The sequence below is a fragment of the Zootoca vivipara genome, chromosome 9, assembly GCF_965207765.1.
Source record: "Zootoca vivipara chromosome 9, rZooViv2.hap1.1, whole genome shotgun sequence".
Classification (NCBI taxonomy): domain Eukaryota; kingdom Metazoa; phylum Chordata; class Lepidosauria; order Squamata; family Lacertidae; genus Zootoca; species Zootoca vivipara.
Genome location: NC_142592.1, coordinates 51,237,695 through 51,258,624, shown reverse-complemented (window position 1 = coordinate 51,258,624; position 20,930 = coordinate 51,237,695). Strand labels below are relative to the sequence as shown.

Here is a 20,930-nt window from a genome sequence, read left to right as displayed (position 1 = left end):
TGAACCAATCTGGCATCATTTGCTTTCAATGGTAGCTGGTGCCTATGGTAGGGTGGAATGAAGGGAGCCGGACAGTAGGGGGAGCCAGAGCCGATGACAAGCAGAGACAATTTGCTGTAGTTTCCACCCTGTCCTTCTGAGTTCTGCAAGGGCCACACTGAGACTAAGGAGGAGGAAGCTGCCAGTGCAATTCACTGGTAGGAAGAAAGTGGGCAGGTTCGGGGGGGACGGGGACGGACGGACGACTAAGGTTGGTGAGTGCCCTATTCATGCAAATGGACTTGCCTCCACTATCGACATTTACGGTTATTGGAGAGACTAGTGAAGAAGGGAGTCCAGGGGGTTATAGAAGGTCAAAAACACAGAGTAATGGTTTTATGTTAGGAAAGTCAGGGCAGGAATTGGAGGCAGAGGTTCTGGGTCCCACCCAGCAGAATGAGCAAGAGGACCCCCAAATGGGCTGGCTGACCACACTTTGAAATGTCAAGCAATGCAGATTAACAGCTAAAGCAGACCCTCCAAGTGTCCCTATTTTCCAGGGACATTCCTGATTTAGAGAAGCCGTCCCGGTTTCTGATTTGATCCCTGCTTTTCCTTAGGATATCCCTATTTTCATTGGAAAAATGCTGGAGGGTAGGGAATTATCTGTCCCCCAAGTCACTGGAAGGCAATCCTGTATAAGGAAGGCATTTCCCCCGGGATGAGCCAGGGTGGAGGGAGGAGGGGCAGAATACGTCATGGATTGGGATGGGGCGGGGGGATCACAGGAAAGAACCATAGCAACGCGTGGCCGGGTCAGCTAGTACTTAATATTTTTATATACTTATGTTGGAAGCTGTCCAGAGTGGCTGGGACAACCCATTGAGATATGTGGGGTATAAATAGTAAAATTATAATTATGGAACGGGACGCCTCTATTATCATCAGAGAAATGTTGCAGGGTATGCTGCCCTGTAACAATATTAAGTGCAGGGTTTAAAATTACTTAACTGCAGTACCGTATGTTTGATTCAGTTTAGCCAGCTATGTTTTTGCGGTGTGGTTTTTATAGATTTTCAGTTGCCTTGGGATTCTTGTTTTAAGGTAAAAGGGCAGAATAACGCCAGTATTAATAACATAGGAATGAGAAAACCCTAGCATTTAGGGCAAAACCCCCAGCATGTGTGGACCAGTGGTGCTTGGGAGGCATCTTAGTCTTCTACATGCAATGCCCAAATGTCTAAAGCAAATGCTGGACACAGTAGCTGCTGGAGGTCAATGGATTTTGTGAGCTTTAAGTGAGATTAAACCAATGGTGGGTCATCGCAGACCATTGAGTAACTACTTTCGCATGTACATAAGCAGAGTGTAATTCTGCAGATTTAGCTAAGCAAAAAAGCATTGCTTTCAATAGGTGGAAATGAAGTCAGAGTTTTGACTTCCCTGCAAAATGCCAATCCCATTTCCAAAGAGTTTTGTAGGACTGGATTTCACCATATAACATGAACTGTGCGTGTATGTATGTATGTATGTATGTATGTATATATATATATATATATATATATATATATATATATATATATAGTGTTACATATTACAGTTGCCACATTTAGACCTTATAATAGAGTAATTTAAGTCACTGCAGCAAAAGAAATCCTCAACAGTCCCCTGGTTTTTACTATTTCATATCAGAAGAGAGAGCAGAAAATTTGTAGAAGATCAAATGACAAATCCACAAAGAAAGACACTAAAGCGATGGAAATTGCTCTGTAAAAATAGTAATGGTTCAAATTAGGTGTCTGAGCTTCCGCTCGGCTCCCGAGAGCTATAAATAATTCAGATCATCCAAACGGGAGGCGTTCTGCAGGTGTGGGGTGGAGGAATCCAGTCTTTTCCCCATACACCCTGCATTGCCACGCAACATTTGTCTGATGAAAGCGCAGCTTTACGCCACAAGCCAGATAAAACCGGCTTCGTCTTACTCTATCCTGTAGTTGTTATTGCTGGATCAATGAGACATTCTTACAAGAGGAAAACGTAGCAGAATTATGTGAAAAGAAAAGTCGCCGCTACCAAGCTTATCGTTCTTTAGTTCTGAGGGCTGGGCCAGAAGATCTTTTCTTGCCTGGGGGAAAGGAGAAGTTGGTGTCCACGTACGGAAGCTGATCTGATTGGCAGGGGGCTCTGAATTCAGTACTGATGATGGGGCAGTTTCCTCTTGACAGCAACAAGCTGGTTTAGGGCAGGGCTGGGGAACCTGTACACCCCCCAACATTTCTCTGATGAATATAAGTAAAGGTAAAGGGACCCCTGACCATTAGGTCCAGTCGTGACTGACTCTGGGGTTGCGGCACTCATCTCGCGCTATTGGCCGAGGGAGCCGGCGTACAGCTTCCAGGTCATGTGGCCAGCATGACTAAGCCGCTTCTGGCGAACCAAAGCAGCGCACGTAAATGCCGTTTACCTTCCCACCGGATTGTTACCTATTTATCTACTTGCACTTTGACGTGCTTTCAAACTGCTAGGTTGGCAGGAGCTAGGGCCAAGCAACGGGAGCTCACCCCGTTGCGGGGATTCGAACCGCCAACCTTCTGATTGGCAGGCCCTAGGCTCTGTGGTTTAGACCACAGTACCACCCACGCACCTCTGATGAATATAGGGACATCCTATTCCACCACATCATCATCTTACTATTTATAACCCACCCATTTGACTGGGTTGTTCCAGCCACTTTGGGAGGCTTCCAACACAGGGGCAGAAAATAAGCTAAGTCACTTGGACTTTTATTCCTCATGATTTTCACGGAACTCACTTTCTATAAAGAACAGCTCAGACATGAGCGTTCATCCCTTGGGGAGGCTGAATGTGGGAATGGGCCATTACAGATCACAGACAAAATGCTCATATTTACTGAAGGCATCTCAAATCATTGCATTTGACAAGTCATGAATGATGGGAGTTAATGAAGGCATGGATTATGGGAGCTGTAGTCCAACAACATCCAGAGGGTGCCATAGGACGAAGATACAGTAAAAATTTACACACTGGGAAAGTTCTGTGCAATTCAATACCTACTATTGCTGGTCTCTGGTAATTGTAGTATTTTATTATTCTGTGGAGTTTTAACTGTTTTGTTCTTCATGATTCTAATTTGCCCTTTCATGTTTGGGGGGGGGGGGAGAGAATAGCAAAAACCTCATTTGTTGGATGCAGTCTACGTACTCTGCAACATACTCAACCTATTCATTAATTCAGCCTCATTTCAACAAAATCCACAGAAAACAAAACCTTTTTTCCCTCCGATTGTCAAGAAATAACTGACCTTTGGTCAACAGACAATAAACTCTTACACTAGCACTATGTCTTGATATTCTCTGTCTCAAAATGGACTAATAATAAGGTTTTGGGACTGACTTAGAGGAAGAGAAAGGGGGGGGGAAGAGAAGGATCTTAACAAGATTGAAATTCCAGCACACCCATTAACACCCATTCCAAAATTAAGGAATGGAGTCATTTCATTCCCCTGCTCCTTCTTTAATCACTAGTCTGCTGATAACCTTTATAATTGTCCATCCTCACAGGTTTGTATTGGCACAAATCAATGAGCTGACAACTTGGGAGAGGGATATTAATTCAGCTGGGGTGGCAGCATTTTTTAATTGTTGAAAAGTAAACAAAATGAGAGTGGCAAGCAACCTTAGATGGATCTCTAAGACTGTGCAATCGATGGGTAGAAAATATGCAAGTGCTGCACCTACCATCTGAAAATCTGAAACCCCAAAGTCCCACCAAGTCTTCTGCTATGTCCTTTACACATATCATATGCGTAGATAGGCCTTGAGGAAGCTGACATCAAGAAGATGCTGCAATCTTTGTAAATTGGTTCAAAATACTTGGGGGGAAAAGCTGGCTCGTGCATCTTTGTTACTGATTTTTTTAAAAAATGAATATTCGCTAATGACTTTTTAACTCTAGTTGATATGAACTTAAATGATTGAAACGGGCTAGGTTTGCTCCTCCTTGCAGACCCATCCAGAGATGTTGCACTGTGTCAAAGCATGGGGACCCTCAGGCTCAGGGGCCAAATGTGGCCCTCCAGACCTCTCTGCCTGGCCCTTTATTCTCTCCCCAGGCCATGCCCCCCTCTATTAGCCCCACCTCCGACAGCTCCATGTCCTCTCCAGGCTCTGCTGCTTGGCTGGAATATATTCTTGAACTGTGGTTGCCTGGATGGAGAAGTGTGTATATGTGTATCTCAGGTCTGTAGCTCCACCCACTTTTGCCTCTGGCCACACCCACTTTTGACATCTGACAACCTTCCACTGGGGGATGTAGTGCTTGGAAGGTTGGCCAAGAAGGAAGGAAACCCTTGAGATGTAAAAAGTTCCCCGCCTCCACACTACATCTTCCTGTACAGTTCATCACTCAATGGATGCCCCTAGGCTAGCCGTACTTCTGCCTTTCTTTTCCCTAGTCTGCCACCTTGTATTGGGATGATTCAGATCTCAGGTCATCTCCCCCACTGCCTCCCCCATGTATCATGTTGCTCCTTTTACTATGAAAATCATTCAGAAATTTATCCCAGATCTTTGGTATGGATGATGAGAGGGACCAAGCACAGAGAGAGAAAGGAAGGAAAGTAAGCAAAGGGGAGGGAGGAAGTAAAGAAGAACAGGCGGAGGGGGGGGGAGGAAGAGAGGTGTCCAATTGTAGAGTCACAACACACCAGACAACCTTTGAGATTATGGGTAAATGGATTTTCATTCTCAGCCTCCAACCTCTTCCACCCCATATGTGTGGAGGAGAGGTTTTCTTGCAAGGAGATATCTGGTGACATAGGGTAGCTTCTGATGGCAATGTATGAAGCATCTTATTTTGATGAACATGAACATAGCAAGAGCCACCCCCCCTCAACATGACCAACACTCCTTCAGAATTCCCCACCTCTCCCCCACAACGGCTTCTTTACCCCATTGTTTTTCATTGACAAAATGGCGGCAACAACAACGAAATCTCCACCAAAGTTCCTCCTGCACAATCACCCCAAAGTTCAACCAACCGCAAAGGCCTGTATCTCCCCTCACCCAACGCTACCCACAATGCCTTCCATCCAGCCCGTGGGTGGAAAATCTCCTGCTGTTCCATAAGCAAAGGGGAAACATTCGCAGAACAAAATCCGGCCAATGAGACTCAGAGAACAGACACATTTTCCTCATACATCCACAAGTCTTGATGCCTTGAGTCACAAACACAGAGAGGATGAGCTGGCAGATGAGCACATTGCAATGTTTGAATTGGCTTTCCTTTTTTAAAAAAACAACAAAAACAAAAAGGAGAGGGGGAGTTATACACACATGTATCACAGCATTTTAGCGAGGTGTTCTCCTGTGATTTTTCCCGCTAGCAGTTCAGCTCTCTCTGTTACGCCTGGATGTAAGGCAGCTGGAAGTTGAAAGCAGCATCACTGGAGCGTCCTCGGTCGCAGTTGTGTTCCGCAAGGTTCTTGATAATTTGCCTTGTTGCTTAAAGTTTAGCGAGGAAAGGGAACCTTTTTTTTTTAATAAAAAAAAAGATGTTCTAGTTCACCCCCTTTTATTGGTAAGTCAGACAAAATTAACAGGCAAGATTTTTTTGTTGTTGTTTAAAAAGAGGAGAGTGTGCAGGAAAAAGGGGGAGGGATTCTGAAGATGGCCTTGAGGAGGTTACATTTTAGAGAGAGGTAACACAAATGTTTGATTTCTGTTTCCCCAATTTGCAACAGGCAAGATTCTGTGTGTGTGTGTGTGTGTGTGTGTGTGTGTGTGTGTGTGTTAGCTTCCTATACAAACTCAGTCATCACATACCCCAAGAAACATCCCTTTCCCAAGCCCTACTGTAACCCACCCCTAACCAGCAGTAGTCAGATGAAACAATATGTTCACTTGACTTTGGGAACTGGGATGCTGAAGATGTGTGTTTTTGTTTGTTTTTAAAGAACTAGATGGAAGAGCAATGGTGCAGAAAAGCTATTTCCACCTCCAGGAGAAAGAACAAGAGCGACACGAAGTCTGTAGAGGAGACGTAGGCGCCATATTGGACTCCACTCTACATTGGCACTGGCATCCGTTTGAGATCTATATATGATATATGTTTATGTATATATATATATATTTATAATATGTATATTGATAGGTTTGTTTGTATCTGTTTTAGCACACTGTCCCATTCTCAGGTCTCGATTTAGGGCAGTTGGTCCTGGGGACAGGTTGAACAGAAGGGGCCAAGGTGCAGAAGAAGCCGGAGATCAGAGTGAGGCCCAGGCCTCCCCATGCGCAAAACATGGACCAGCCGTAGCCATGGCTGATGTCGTCCGGAAGTCCATACAGGTACCGGGGGTATCGGGAGAGCTCAAAGTTGATCCCAGCCACGCAGGTGCACAGCGAAATGATGCAGAAGGTTCCTGCAGAAGGAGAAGAAAAGGAGAAGAGGGGAAGGAAGGAAGGAAGGAAGGAAGGAAGGAAGGAAGGAAGGAAGGAAGGAAGGAAGGAAGGAAGGAAGGGGGAAGAGAAGGATGGAGATGGGTTAGACTTATAAAAAGCAACCAGCTTAATTTGAAGTGTCTTGGTTTGTTATTTTCCTCTCTTTATGTGTCTTCTACTCTCCGTTATTTTGTACCCCATTCCCTGAACCTGCAATATAAAACAGATTTTGTTGTTGCTGCTATACTTACCTGATATGATCCCTGAAGATTACCATATACATTTTTTTAAAAAATACTTGCTTAGTGATTGTTCTTTGTTTGCATTTGTTTTTTCTTCATTCCTTATGATGACACAATGGTTTGACTTGGTTATGCCAATTACTGTTATTAAGCAATTGATCCGATGTTTAGGATGTATTAAAAATCAATAAAAGTGTACCAAAAAAGTGAAGAGCAATCGGTTGTCCACCATGTGAAAAAAGAAAGGAGTTAGGTGAAGCGGCTAGGGAAGCCACACCAGTGTGGAATAGCAGGTAGAGTGTTGAACTACATGGGAGACCAGGGTTCAAATCCCCACTTGCCCATGAAGCTTACTGGGTGACCTTGGACCAGTTACGAGTCACAGTCACACCATAATTTAAAGCACATTCAACACAAAATGCCCCCCCCCAAGAATCCTGGGGAAACTGCAGTTTGCCCCTCACAGGGCTAAAGTTGCCATCACCCTTAACAAACACAGTTCCCAGGAATCTTTGCGGGAAGCCATGCACTTTAAATATCTGAATGCAGGTTTTTAATTTTGTCACTTCTCCATTTGAAGCTTGTTATACAAATGGCACTTACAAAAAAAAATATCAAGGGGGAAAAAACTTGAACCAAATATACCAGAACGTGAGTTGTTGTTTTTTCAGAGCCACAACAGCCAAGGAAGAAAGGCAAGGAGGATTCTCGGCTTTTAAAAAACCGTTACATGGGAGAAGCCAGCTGGGGTTACAAGTTTCCAACAGTCATCCATGAAATAAGGGGTTTTGGGGTAGGGGGTTTAAGGGGTTTTAAATATATGGACTACATGTGACCACAATCTAAAATACCTCTTTGTGGGTGTTGTGAGGATACCATGGAGATAGGGGTGAACCATGTAGTCCACCTTGAGATCCTTGGATGGAAATAAGATATAAATGTAATAATGAACAAACAAACAAACAGACACACAAACAAACAAACAAACACACACACTGAATTTCACTGCAGAAACCCACTAAGATCAGTGAGGTTGATGGGCAAAAGGCACAGAGCCTTCTCTGTGGTGGCCCCATGGCTCTGGTGCTCTGTGCTAATGGATAGCTGGAAGGCTGTCATACTTTGATCATCCCAGAAGACCATGGAGCAGTAGCGGTGGTTAGCCAGTCCCTGGCTACAGAAGCAGGGTTGGATTACCCTTTGCCCTGTTCCCAGTCCCAATTTATGACCATCCCTGACTCTAGCAAGTGTTTTGCCTTTTGTGAGCTATGAAAGCCCCTAATCTGCTTGGCTCTGCTCGGCTGGCTGTTATTTCCCAAATTTAATTTTCACTTGTGGTCCACCCTCGCAAATGAAATCGTAAGTCAACAAAAATATGATTCAGAGATGCTTAGGCTGGTAGCTAGAAGTTCTGACTCCAGGCTCCAGAGACCTGCCTAATTCTCTGCTCCCTGTTGATAGTCTGGGTACATCAGTTTTGCTGTGATAAGGTCCATTGCTTTGTGACTCTGCTCCTAAATGAGAATGCCAGCTCTTTTTCTATCCCCAAAGAGCAGAGGCTGGGATTCCTTTCAATTCCAATTCCCCCAAAGATTTTAGTGAAGGATTGCAGCAAGTAAAATATAAGAAGGAGATAAGGAGCTCTCTTATTAAATCAGGCCAGAATTTCCCCCCATTTGCGGTATACATTCAAGGCAGTATCATGCCACTTTAAACAGTCTTCGCTTCCCGCAATGAATCCTGGGAACTGTAGTTTGTTGAGAGTGCTGAGAGTTGTTTGGATACCCCTTTGCAGAGCTACAATTCCCTGAGTACATTGGGAAGAGGAATTGGTTGTTAAACTTCTCTGGGAACAGAAACCAATGTCATAGAATCATAGAATCATAGAGTTGGAAGAGACCACAAGGGCCATCCAGTCCAACCCCCTGCCGAGCAGGAAACACCATCAAAGCATTCCTGACATATGCCTGTCAAGCCTCTGCTTAAAGACCTCCAAAGAAGGAGACTCCACCACACTCCTTGGTAGCAAATTCCACCACCAAACAGCTCTTACTGTCAGGAAGTCAGGTCGACTGATTTCAGCAGGGCTGCTCTGAAGAGGAGTAGGTTTCACCCTAGACTTGTTTACGGAGTTTTCATTCTGGTTTCTTTATGAGGAGGTTATGTGATGTCGTGTCAAGCAATTATCTCAAGTGTTGGCTTGGTTGGTAGAGCATGAGATTCTTCATCTCAGGGTCATGGGTTTGAGCCCCACATTGGGCAAAAGATTCCTGCATTGTTGAGGTTTGGATTAGATGACCCTCGTGGTCCCTTCCAACTCTACAATTCTATTATTCTAATTGTTATGCCACACTTTCCAGTGCATTTCTCCATCTATCTTTACTGAAAAAGTCCAATTTTGCTGGATCTGTCTGTCTATCTATCTGTCTGTCCGTCCATCTGTCCGTTTGTCTGTCTGGTTTTCGATGCTCCTGTATATATTTCAACAGGTAGACCCAATGCTCCTTCACCAACCAGTTTCTATCCACACTCCCCAGCCCCCAAATATGTGCAAGACAATCCAACATCGTGCACATGGACCTGGCCCAAGAAATTCAGCATCCTTATTAGCTTCTTAAATTATTCCGCAGCCTTATCAAAATTATTGAAGAATAAAACTCCACTCCCTCCCTGCTGCGTGGTGACAAGACCCATTCTGCCAGAGCAGCTCTGAAGCAAGCGCCTTCTGTGTGCGGATTAAACGCCTCAGCAGCACAAGGCTCTCGAGAACGCTTCATTGTTTGGCACGCACTTGCATGGAATATAAATGATTGTTTAATTACACACTGTAGCCTCATCATCGGCTAACAGACGGGCGTGTGGCAGATAGGGTTTAGTTTAAATCTGCCCTTATTTATGAAAATGCCTTGGAAAAGAGGAAGCAGCCCGATTGGCTGATGCAGGGGCTGTGCTATGTGAGATCACAAATCCTCCTGGATTAGAATATAGACACACACACACACACAACTCTAGGAGCCAGAATCACAATAGACTGACTGAGATTATTTTAATGTGGTGAATTTGGGCCAGTTCAACACAGGTTCCCCAGCAACACGAGCAGCTGTGTCCCTCCCTCAGCCAAGCACACACCCCAAAATCATGTGTGGGAACCTTTGTGTGACCAAGGCTGAACGCCGACACAGCTTTGTCTGTTTCCATGTTTGTGGCAGCGGAGAGGGTGAGGAAAAAACTGAGAAGGCAAAAATGGCTGCTTGCTGTCTTGCTAAAACAGCTTGGCAGATGGTAATCCGGACATGTACAAGGTGTGATTCTCCAAAGCTTGCTGCTATTGTGTGGCTGTCCGTCAAGCCTCCTGGCTTTGCTGCCTGTCTCAATACTGAACAAACAGAGTGTGTGCGAGAGAGGAGAAGGGTTGTAGCATGGTGGCAGAGCATCTGCTTGGCATGTAGAAGGTCCCAGGTTCAATCCTTGGCAGCTCCAGCTAGGGCTGGGAAAGACCCCAGTCTGAATCCCTGGAAAGCCACTGCCAGTCAGTGTAGACTGGGGGTGGGGAACCTCAGGCCTGGGGGCCAAATACAGCTCTTCAAATCTCTATGTCTGACCTGTCTGAGACTAGTCCATACCACCTGCCCAGCCATACCACCTGCCCAGCCATACCTCCTACTGACTCAGCTTTCATAGCCTCCAACATTTTTGCAGTGAAAACAGGGACATTCTATTCCATGGCCTCCAATATTTCTCCAATGAAAATAGGGACTTCCTATTCCATACCCGTCAATATTTTTCTGATGAAATTTGAGACATCCCCTCCAACATGGGACATCCTAAAGAAAAGCGGGTGGTGCTGTGGGTTAAACCACAGAGCCTAGGGCTTGCCAGTCAGAAGGTCGGTGGTTCGAATCCCCACAGTGGGGTGAACTCCCATTGCTCGGTCCCAGCTTCTGCCAACCTAGCAGTTCGAAAGCAAAGTAGATAAATAAGTACCACTAAAGCGGGAAGGTAAATGGCGTTTCCGTGCGCTGCTCTGGTTCGCCAGAAGTGGCTTTGTCATGCTGGCCACATGACTTGGAAGCTGTACGCTGGCTCCCTCGACCAATAATGTGAGATGAGCACCTCAACCGCAGACCTAATGGCCAGGGGTCCCTTTACCTTTACCTAAGGAAAAGCGGGATATTGTGGGATCAAATCAGAAACCGGGACGGCTTCTGTAAATCCAGAACTGTCCCTGGAAAACAGGGACACCTGGAGCGCCTGAGATTTGCACCCCATTTGAGGGTATTTGCCTGGCTGGAATGACACTGCCTTTTCTTTTCCTGGCTGGAAGACAGAGAGGGATGTGTGAATGTGTATAGAAACTAGCTGGCTGTGTGAAGGTGAAATTGTAGACAATACTGCTCTAGATGGACTAATGAACCGATTCAGTATAAGGCAGCTTCCTAAGGCCACATTCACTCTAACCATTAAAAGCTATATGATACCACTTTAAACAGGCATGGCTTCCCCCAAAGAATTCTGGGAGCTTTAATTTGTTAAGGGTGTGAAGAGTTGTTAGGAGATCCCTATTCCCCTCAGAGAGCTACAGTTCCCAGAGTGGTTTAACAATCAGTCCCTCTTCACCGGGAATTCTGAGAATTGTGGCTCAATGAGGGGAATAGGGGTTGCATAACAACTCTCAGCACCCTTAACAAATTGCAGCTCCCAGAATTCTTTGGTGGTGGTGGGAAAGCCATGCCTGTTTAAAGATATCATAGCACTGTAACTACATGGTGAGAACGCAGCACGGAACTTATACTGAGGCTTTGAACCTGAGGTCTTCCATCTCCAAGCATAATGCCCATTAGAGTTTCAACCTTGGTAGTAGCCCATCTCCAACTTCATCAAGACCTCTGTTATAATTTGAGCTGACCTTCATTATTGGAGAGAAGGACTCAACAGCTTCCAGAGCAATAAAGGGACTTTAAACACCCTTTCTTTTTTGACCTCACCGCAGCACAACCCATTCATCCATTCTATGGGATATGTATAATAGCCCCATTTCTAAGCTTAAAAAGGAGATTGGTATCTCTGAATCTGACTTTGGCTTTTATTTTTAAAGTGATACTTGAGGGTAACTGAAATCTGTCAGTTTGCAACCTTGGAAACGAGAGAACTCTGCCTTATCTGTGTAGAACAGAGAGATAAGAAGACCAACTTCTACTGGTGAGGACGTGCAGGTTTAGGAGTTTTGCAGACTTTTTCCTTTCTCCTTTCCCCTCTTCTTCTGAAGAGTCCTGTGGTACTTGAAAGTTTACTCAAACATCCTACCCCCCCCCCAAATACTAGTGTACAAAAATGTATTCAGGGAGCCAAACCATTAATACTAATACAACAAATTCTGGTGCAAGTTCAAATGTGTCAGGATTTGTTTTGGTTCAGGCCATGAAAGAATTGGTATGGTTAACTGAGTTGAAAAGTTATTGTCCTGCCATAGAATAAATCAAATTAAACATATTGGCATTATAATATTGAACTACATTACAACTGCTGTTGCTACTACTACTACAATTAGGATCTGCATAAAAACATTGCAATGTGGAGTGCTCCTTTCAGGGTGCCAACCAACCAGCCACACCCAGGATAGCTTACTCTATCCCATTTCCCATTCCTTCCTGTTTTCCATTCCTCCAATAGCCATCTAGCATTCCATGCCCACCGAGCATGCTCAGTCCTCACTGGGTGCATTGACCCTGGAGTCAGCTGATACCAACAGTTTCTTCTGGACACACGACCATTAAAAAGCTGGGCAAAGCTCCACAACTTCCACAAGGTGTTTCACAATTTTTAGGCTAAAATAAGCCCTCCTCTCAGTGGCTGTCCAGAATTAAGTTTGAACCAAATTGGGCACTGGACTTCAAGAAGTTTTCAGTCTTTACTGCATTGTCATTTTCCTGACTCATTCAAACATAATGGACCCCCCCCCCCTCTGCAATTATCTGTAATGTTACCAGACATAATAATAACAATAATAATAATAATGAAATACTTTTATTCTTAGATTCTGCTGGTCTCATTTTAGTTCCACTGTTGCATGTTTCTAAGGCCTCTGGTTGATGCTTCAGATTTTTCCTCCTCCTTAGTCTTAATGGTTCTATTCTTTGAAAATAGCACCCAATGCAATGCCTGGTGGTAGTACAGTGGTGCCTCGGTTTATGAACACAATTGGTTCCAGAAGTCTGTTCATAAACTGAAGCGTTCATAAACTGAAGCGAACTTTCCCATTGAAAGTAATGGAAAGTGAATTAATCCGTTCCAGATGGGTCCGCGGCATTCGTAAACCGAAAATTTGTAAACCGAGGTGTTCATAAACCGAGGTTCCACTGTATTAAAGGTAAAGGGGCCCCTGACCATCAGGTCCAGTCGTGTCTGACTCTGGGGGTGCGGCGCTCATCTCGCTCTATAGGCCGAGGGAGCCGGCGTTTGTCCGCAGACAGCTTCCGGGTCACGTGGCCAGCATAACAAAGCTGCTTCTGGCGAACCAGAGCAGTGCACGGAAACACCATTTACCTTCCCTATTTATCTACTTGCACTTTGATGTGCTTTCGAACTGCTAGGTGGGACCGAGCAACGGGAGCTCACCCCGTTGCAGGGATTCGAACTGCTGACATTCCGATCAGCAAGCCCTAGACTCTGTGGTTTAACCCACAGCCCCACCTGGGTCCCTCTACTCCACTGTATTAGCAAGGAGCATAAATTGATAGTAGTCCCATTATTTGCTTTCCATGACTTTCTTTTTTAGTGTCCCCAGAAGAATACATTCCGCTCATTTTGGCCTGGAACCGCCACTTCCCAAGAAGAAGGACATGCATCAGAATCACCTCCCCACAGTAAAAAATGCTATGTGGGTCTCAAGTCAAAGATATGATAGTACAGGAGAGAGCAACACAAAATAATGATTGACCTTCCTCATCCCTCCAGAGATCTGAGTGTCGCAACCATGGCCTGAGTTTACTGGTGTGGTCAAAAACTGGCCCTAGCCGCATTGTGGAGGGAAATGCACTCTATCTGCCCTCACAGTTATGCAGCCATGTGGTCGTTATGCTGCTTGCCTGGATCAATTTTCAGCCTCTGCTGAGGCGTGGGGAAAATTACTCTGCTCAACCCATAGTGAAGAATTAGTGTGGCCACTCAACAAATTAATCAGGTGACCATTTCTTGTAGCCTGCAGTGCATGCAGCTCACAAATGAGTTTTGACACTGTGAACTGGAGAACACAGGAAGCTGCCTTATACAGAGTCCAATCATTACTCCATCTAGCTTGGTGTTTGTACATTGACTGCCAGCAAGTTCAGACAGAAGTCTTTCCTGGTCCTGGATTCCCCAAATCTAATTCCCCAGGATTCTTTGGGGGGAGCTATGACTGTTAAAGTGGTATAAGAGTGTTATAAAATTTACAGTGTGGATCTGATCATTGACAAGAAGCCTACAACAGCAAGTCAGAAGTTACAGCACCACGGAGAGCTCCAAGGAAGGAACTTGCTCCAATCAAGTCCACAACAGGACTGAAGCTTTTTAATGCTTCACCCCTCCAAGGCTCCAATGCTTCTTGAGGAGCGGAAAGGCTTAATCGGGGGCCCAGCACACCATCTCATATTAGACAACATCATCCCAGCTCATTGCCTGTACTGGAGGGCTGGCATGGGGATGTGTAGGAGTCTCTGGTGCAGAGGAGAACAGTTTCTCAAGAGGTTTAGGTTACAAATATAATGATTCACAGTCAGTTGGCTCAAGTACCCCTCAATCTGATGAGTAAAGCCAGAGCTTAGGCCTGGTTGTGATGCTGAGGCCTGGACCAGCTTCTGGCCCCTCTTCATCTAGTGCTATAGGTCCAATGTATCTGGCTGCACACCCACACCCACCCTGCATCTGAATAGCAGCCTAGTCTGCTGCTCAGGGATAGTCCCGACATAGGAACTGGTGAAGTGGGATGCCATTCAATTGTCTGTAGTACATCCTCTATACCAGTGTTTCCCAACTTGGGTTTCCAGCTGTTGTTGGACTACAACTCCCATAATCCCTAACTAGCAGGACCAGTGGTCAGGGATGATGGGAATTGTAGTAAAAAAAACACTGCTGGAGACCCAAGTTTGGGACACACTGCTGTATACCATAAGTTAACCTGGTGCCCTGTAGAAGTTTTGGGCTACAACTTCCATTGTCCATCACCATTGGCCAAACTCTGGGACTGATGGGAACACCTGGAAAGCACTCGGTTGGAGAAGGCTGCCAAGCATTATGTAAGCATTGCAAAAAAAGATAAAGCTGTGGGCTGGTTCACACATGATAGATCTCCAACATGGAAGATGTATCCATGCAGGAAATCCCTGGAAACTGGCATTGATTGTAAAGTGTGACAATCCTACAGATGAATAATCCTACACATAGTAAGGAACACAGCTGCACAAACATAACACATGGCTTTTCCAAATATTAATAATGAAATGACAGTCCCCTTGCCCCTCCCACTCCAATCTGCTCTGGACATCCTTGAAATCTTTGCCTCTGTGTAAAAGGGTGCAATGAAATATATCTTAGCAGAGGAAGGGCTGTTAGCTTAAAAAAACCCAAACAAATCTGGAATTAACAATCATCTTTCTCTTTTTTATCAGTAATTTTTATTGTTTTCTCATAAATAAACATAAATTAACAGTCATCTCAGCATAACTTGCACTATCTTTGGTCAGTGACAAATTATGCTCCAGCTTCTTACATCTTTGGACCGAAGATCCTTCTGCCTTCTGTTCCTGAAAGGTAGCATTGATGCAGTTGCTACGATTTACTGGCTGTGGAGAGGGACCAGCACTGTGTGAGATGCCCCCCCCCCTTTGTGTGTCTGTCTGTCTAGCAACAGCAAAAAAAGAACAAATAGCATTTGAAGTTTTTCCTTCTGAATGTTTCTGCGACAGTAAAATGCTGAAGAACTGCCAAGGATTGCAACCGGGGAATCACCGTTTTCCTTCAAATATTTTAACTGCTGCTTGACAGGCAGAAATCCAACAAACATAGCTTCTCCATCCTGGCTTCACTTAGCTGGGAAAATCTGTACCTGTGGAATTTCTTCCTGTCCCAAACGTGTGAGAGTTGCAAAGTCTCTGTCAGGGGCTGGGGAAAAGGTGGCAGCATTACTGCTTGGCAATTCATACTTGTTTTACGCAATTTGACTTATTGATTGTCTGCAAGGAACCTCCCTGTGATCTAGGTTTTGTGACGCAGAACCAAGATCAGATCAGTCAGATTTGCCTGATCAAGTGCATCTTCCATTTCCTGTGAGTCAGTTCATAGCTCACATCCCATGTGGAGGCCAGAGAGATGGTGGTTGTTTTACATCCATTTACAATGAAAGGGGGTCGCAGTGAAATCCAGAATAATTGGGGGTGGGTGAAGAAGAAGAAAAGATTTATCATGCATTTCAGCCCAAGAATAAAACAGGATATGATTGAGAAAAAGGAATTGTATGAGTTCAACTTCTGTACTTTCTTGTCAGTTACTATCAATGTACATATAGTCCACCCTGGAGTTTGACAACAGAAGTCGTTACAGGTAGGTAGTCATGTTGGTCTGACGTAGTCAAAACAAAATAATAATAATAATAATAATAATAATAATAATAAAAATTCCTTCCAGTAGCACCTTAGAGACCAACTAAGTTTGTCATAGGTATGAGCTTTCGTGTGCATGCACACTTCTTCAGATACCTGAATATCTGAAGAAGTATCTGAAGAAGTGTGCATGCACACGAAAGCTCATACCTATGACAAACTTAGTTGGTCTCTAAGGTGCTACAACAGAAGTCAGTTTTGATCCAACTTAAGGTAGTAACAAAGGGCAGTAACACTGGGTACTTAAAGGACTCAGTGCACTATATGTTACAGATATCTCAGGGCAGATTAAGATGGTGAGTGGCTGGGACCTCATTAAAGCTGTGTTTTGCAGTGCTGTCAGCTGTAAACTTAACTAAACTAAACTACCATGTGGTGCTTTTGTGAGAATGAAATGGAGGTAGCAGAACCACATACACCACCACAACTGAGCTCAAACAGCATCAGATTTGGATTTCCCACAGTATTAGAGTGACCACTTCAGCATCACCTAATATGATTTGCAGGAAAATTACATTTGATAATTAATATAGAGAGATGCAAATGAATAACTAATTACTAATCAGTCGTACCTTGGAAGTCAAATAGAATCCATTCTGGAAGTCTGTTCGACTTCCAAAACATTCGGAAACCAAAGCACAGCTTCTGATTGGCTGCAGGAAGCTCCTGCAGCCAATCAGAAGCCGCAGAAGCCATGCCGGATGTTTGGCTTCCGATAATCGTTCAAAAACCAGAACATTCACTTCCAGGTTTCGATTGTTCGGGAGCCGATTTGTTTGGGAGTCAAGGCGTTTGAAATCCAAGGTACGACTGTGGTTTAAATAGAAACACAAAACATATCACCATAGTGGGGGAGGTAGTGATCGGGTGACCTACGTGCCTATTTAGTCTTCTGTTTGGGTGCTTTTGATGGGCTGTCTCAAGCTCACTGCTCCTCTTCATTCTTTGGGTTCTTTCCTTTTAGATTTGGACCAGGCAGTCCTTTACACAAAGCAGGGCATTGGACACCCTAAACAGCATGTTTATGTGGAAGTAAGTCCCACAATGTTCCAAAGGGCTTATTGTTTTGTCAAGATGTCCTGTAACGGTGGGGTGGCAGCAGCACTCACATGATCCTTCCATCCCTTTCCACTTCCCCTTCTACCTCCTGGTGTTGTTGTTGTTGTTGTTTAGTCGTTTAGTCGTGTCCGACTCTTCGTGACCCCATGGACCATAGCACGCCAGGCACTCCTGTCTTCCACTGCCTCCCGCAGTTTGGTCAAACTCATGTTCGTAGCTTTGAGAACACTGCCCAACCATCTCGTCCTCTGTCGTCCCCTTCTCCTAGTGCCCTCCATCTTTCCCAACATCAGGGTCTTTTCCAAGGATTCTTCTCTTCTCATGAGGTGGCCAAAGTATTGGAGCCTCAGCTTCACGATCTGTCCTTCCAGTGAGCACTCAGGGCTGATTTCCTTAAGAATTGATAGGTTTGATCTTCTTGCAGTCCATGGGACTCTCAAGAGTCTCCTCCAGCACCACTACCTCCTGGTAAGTAGCAGCAATATGGGTGACAGGTCAACCAACCAACACCGGCAACAGAAGGTCAACCAAACAACAGGGGCAACAGGAAGTCAACCTGCCCTGCCAACTGCTGCTTGTTTAGGATTGCAGCCTATGAATCAGGAAGTCCCCTGGTTAGGATCTTGTTTTTGCCACACACTTACTAAGTGGCCCTAAGGAAGCCATCACTTCTCAACTTTATCCCACTCAATTGCAATATGGGGACAACAATACCCAATGCCTTTACAGGGTTGTTACAAGGCAGAGGTGAGGGATCTGTGGCTCTGCAGATGTTGATTGACTCTAACTCCCCCCATCAGCCCCAGTCAGCATGGCCACTGGTCAAGGATGGTGGGAGTTATAGTCCAGCAACAAAAGCTAAAGGTTCCCCACTCCTGTTTAAAGGCCACAACAAGATTATTTACATGGAGTGTTCTAAACACTTGAAAACACAAATGCTAAATATTATTACTTTATAACTTTATTTCCACCCCACCTGGTTATCTCTGCACATTAACTAGGTAAAGGTAAAGGGAACCCTGACCGTTAAGTCCAGTCGCGGACGACTCTGGGCTTGTGGCGCTCATCTCACTTTACTGGCCGAGGGAGCTAGCGTTTGTCCGCAGACAGCTTCCGGGTCATATGGCCAGCATGACTAAGCCACTTCCGGCAAACCAGAGCAGTGCACGGAAACACTGTTTACCTTCCCGCCAGAGCGGTACCTATTTATCTACAGTACTTGCACTTTGATGTGCTTTCGAACTGCTAGGTTGGCAGGAGCAGGGACCGAACAATGGGAGCTCACCCCGTCACGGGGATTCAAACTGCCGACCTTCTAATCGGCAAGCCCTAGGCTCTGTGGTTTAGACCACTGCGCTACCCGCGTCCCTTGCACATTGACTAACATGCACCAAATCCAGAACTCCACTCATGTTTACTATGGGGACTGGAATATCTGAATGCTTATGAAGGCAAACAACCTCCACACAGCCCATGATGAAAATTGCAGAGCTATGGATGCCTAACACTATACAAGACTGCAGCTTAAATCATTTCGCTGAGTCATTCAGCATTTCATAGAATTCTTTTGTTTGCTGAGCCCTTCCCTGTAGCAAGGCTTCTTCTTTTCTTTTCCTTTTGCACAAACCCATGAAGGGTTCAAAGCAACTTAACTCTGAGACCCAGATGATTCAACATAAGGTACACATCCACGGGGTACTTTACATGCACACTTCATTTGCCACTTAACTGCATGGCTCCTCAGTTTACGCATAGGGAACCTGAGCTTCACTGCCTTGCCTCTTGAAGGACAACCTCTCCATGGCAGGGCAGGGCAAAGAGGGTTAGTTTATACATTACAGATCTCCAGAAAGAAAGTATTTCTCTGTAGAGAATCATAGGAAACGCACAGGTCGCTTGTAAGGTATGACATGCCTCCACGTGAATTTCCATTGCATGAAGAGGCTTTGAGAAGAAACAACACGTATATCACATGCAACAGTCTCCATGTGAGTTTCTGCTAAATCTAAAATACAATAAAAAGCACCCTAACAAAGCTCATTGCTAGGCTTACTTCACTGGGGCTGACTTCCAAGTATGTGTGCACAGGGCTTCAGCTGAGCAGCCTGTTCCTATGCAAAGCTAGGTGTGCTTAAGCACATTAATTTTGACAGGCTTAGTCACGCTCAGCTATGCTTAGGATTGGTCTGATTGTTGCTTGAATCCAGCATCCTTCTATTATCTCTGCGTTCATGTAAAAAATGAGGAACTCCTAATTGATTTGAGCATCTGATGTTTGCTGTTCCCGCCTACCACCATTCTGGTTGTTGATATTGGTCTGGTTATTTAAAAAAACATCCCAGCCAGCTATACTCCTTCTCTCACACAAGACACTTTTCTTTTGAATGGCCTATTATTGAAATCATCATGGCAATCGGAGGTTGTGTAGTGATTCATCTCCAAAACTTGTTAGCTCTGTTTTTAGTTGGGGGTTGGAATAACTGGTTGGGCGAGTATGGTCTAGGCCAGGGGTCAGCAAAGTTTTTCAGTAGGGGGCCGGTCCACTGTCCGTCAAACCTTGTGGGGGGCCGGACTATATTTTGAAAAAAAATATGAACAAATTCCTATGCCCCACAAATAACCCAGAGATGGATTTTAAATAAAAGGACACATTCTACTCATGTAGAAACACCTGGCAGGCCCCACAAATAACCCAGAGATGCATTTTAAATAAAAGGACACATTCTACTCATGTAAAAACATGCTGATTCCCATACCATCCGCGGGCCGGATTTAGAAAGCAATTGGGTCGCATCCGGCCCCCGGGCCTTAGTTTGGGGACCCCTGGTCTAGGCACATTTGACCACTACCTTGCTGAAGTGAAACAACATGCCCAGCACGAGGTGTCAAACAGTTTGGTCATCAGCAGAAGGCCCCAGCAGCTCAGAAGAGCCGCTCACCAGCCCTGACCTAGCTGTGTCACCTTACTGTCCTCCTAGCCAGGCCTCTGGGAGACTTATTTATTTATTACAACAAGCTTAAGGTTTTAAAAAGTAAAAATAAAAAAACCCAACAACAACAACCAGAACAATAATAGTTACAAACAAAACAAACAAAACAAACGAGTGTTCTGTGAGTTGTGGGAGGATGAAAAATTTCCTCAGACTTAGTTATATGCAATAAATTTGTAACATAGGGCACAAAATTTATCTGCTTCTGGACCATATCTTTCAGCCTTTACTTTAAATGTAGCCTTTCCCATCAGAGCAGTTCACCACATTTCCTTATACTGCAGACTCAGGAAGAAGAAGAAGAGGAGGAGGAGGAGGAGGAAGAAGAAGAAGAAGAAGAAGAAGAAGAAGAAGAAGAGTTTGGATTTGATATCGCACTTTATCACTATCTGAAGGAGTCTCAAAGCGGCTAACATTCTCCTTTCCCTTCCTCTCCTACAACAAACACTCTGTGAGTTGGGTGGGGCTGAGAGACTTTAGAGAAGTGTGACTAGCCCAAGGTCACCCAGCAGCTGCATGTGGAAGAGCGGAGATGCGAACCCGGTTCCCCAGATTACGAGTCTACCG

The 20,930-nt window shown here is 44.8% G+C and overlaps 1 protein-coding gene across 1 annotated transcript in view; it reads right to left on the bottom strand.

Annotated features, from left to right (window-relative positions):
- Nucleotides 1-5,953: 5,953 nt before the first annotated feature.
- TMEM178B (transmembrane protein 178B) overlaps nucleotides 5,954-20,930 on the bottom strand; it is a 33,209-nt gene continuing 18,232 nt past the window's right edge. Inside the window, exon 2 of the mRNA XM_088652246.1 lies at nucleotides 5,954-6,418. Coding sequence (XP_088508372.1) covers nucleotides 6,168-6,418 — 251 coding nt within the window. The 3' untranslated portion in view covers nucleotides 5,954-6,167. The remainder of the gene's footprint in view (nucleotides 6,419-20,930) is intronic.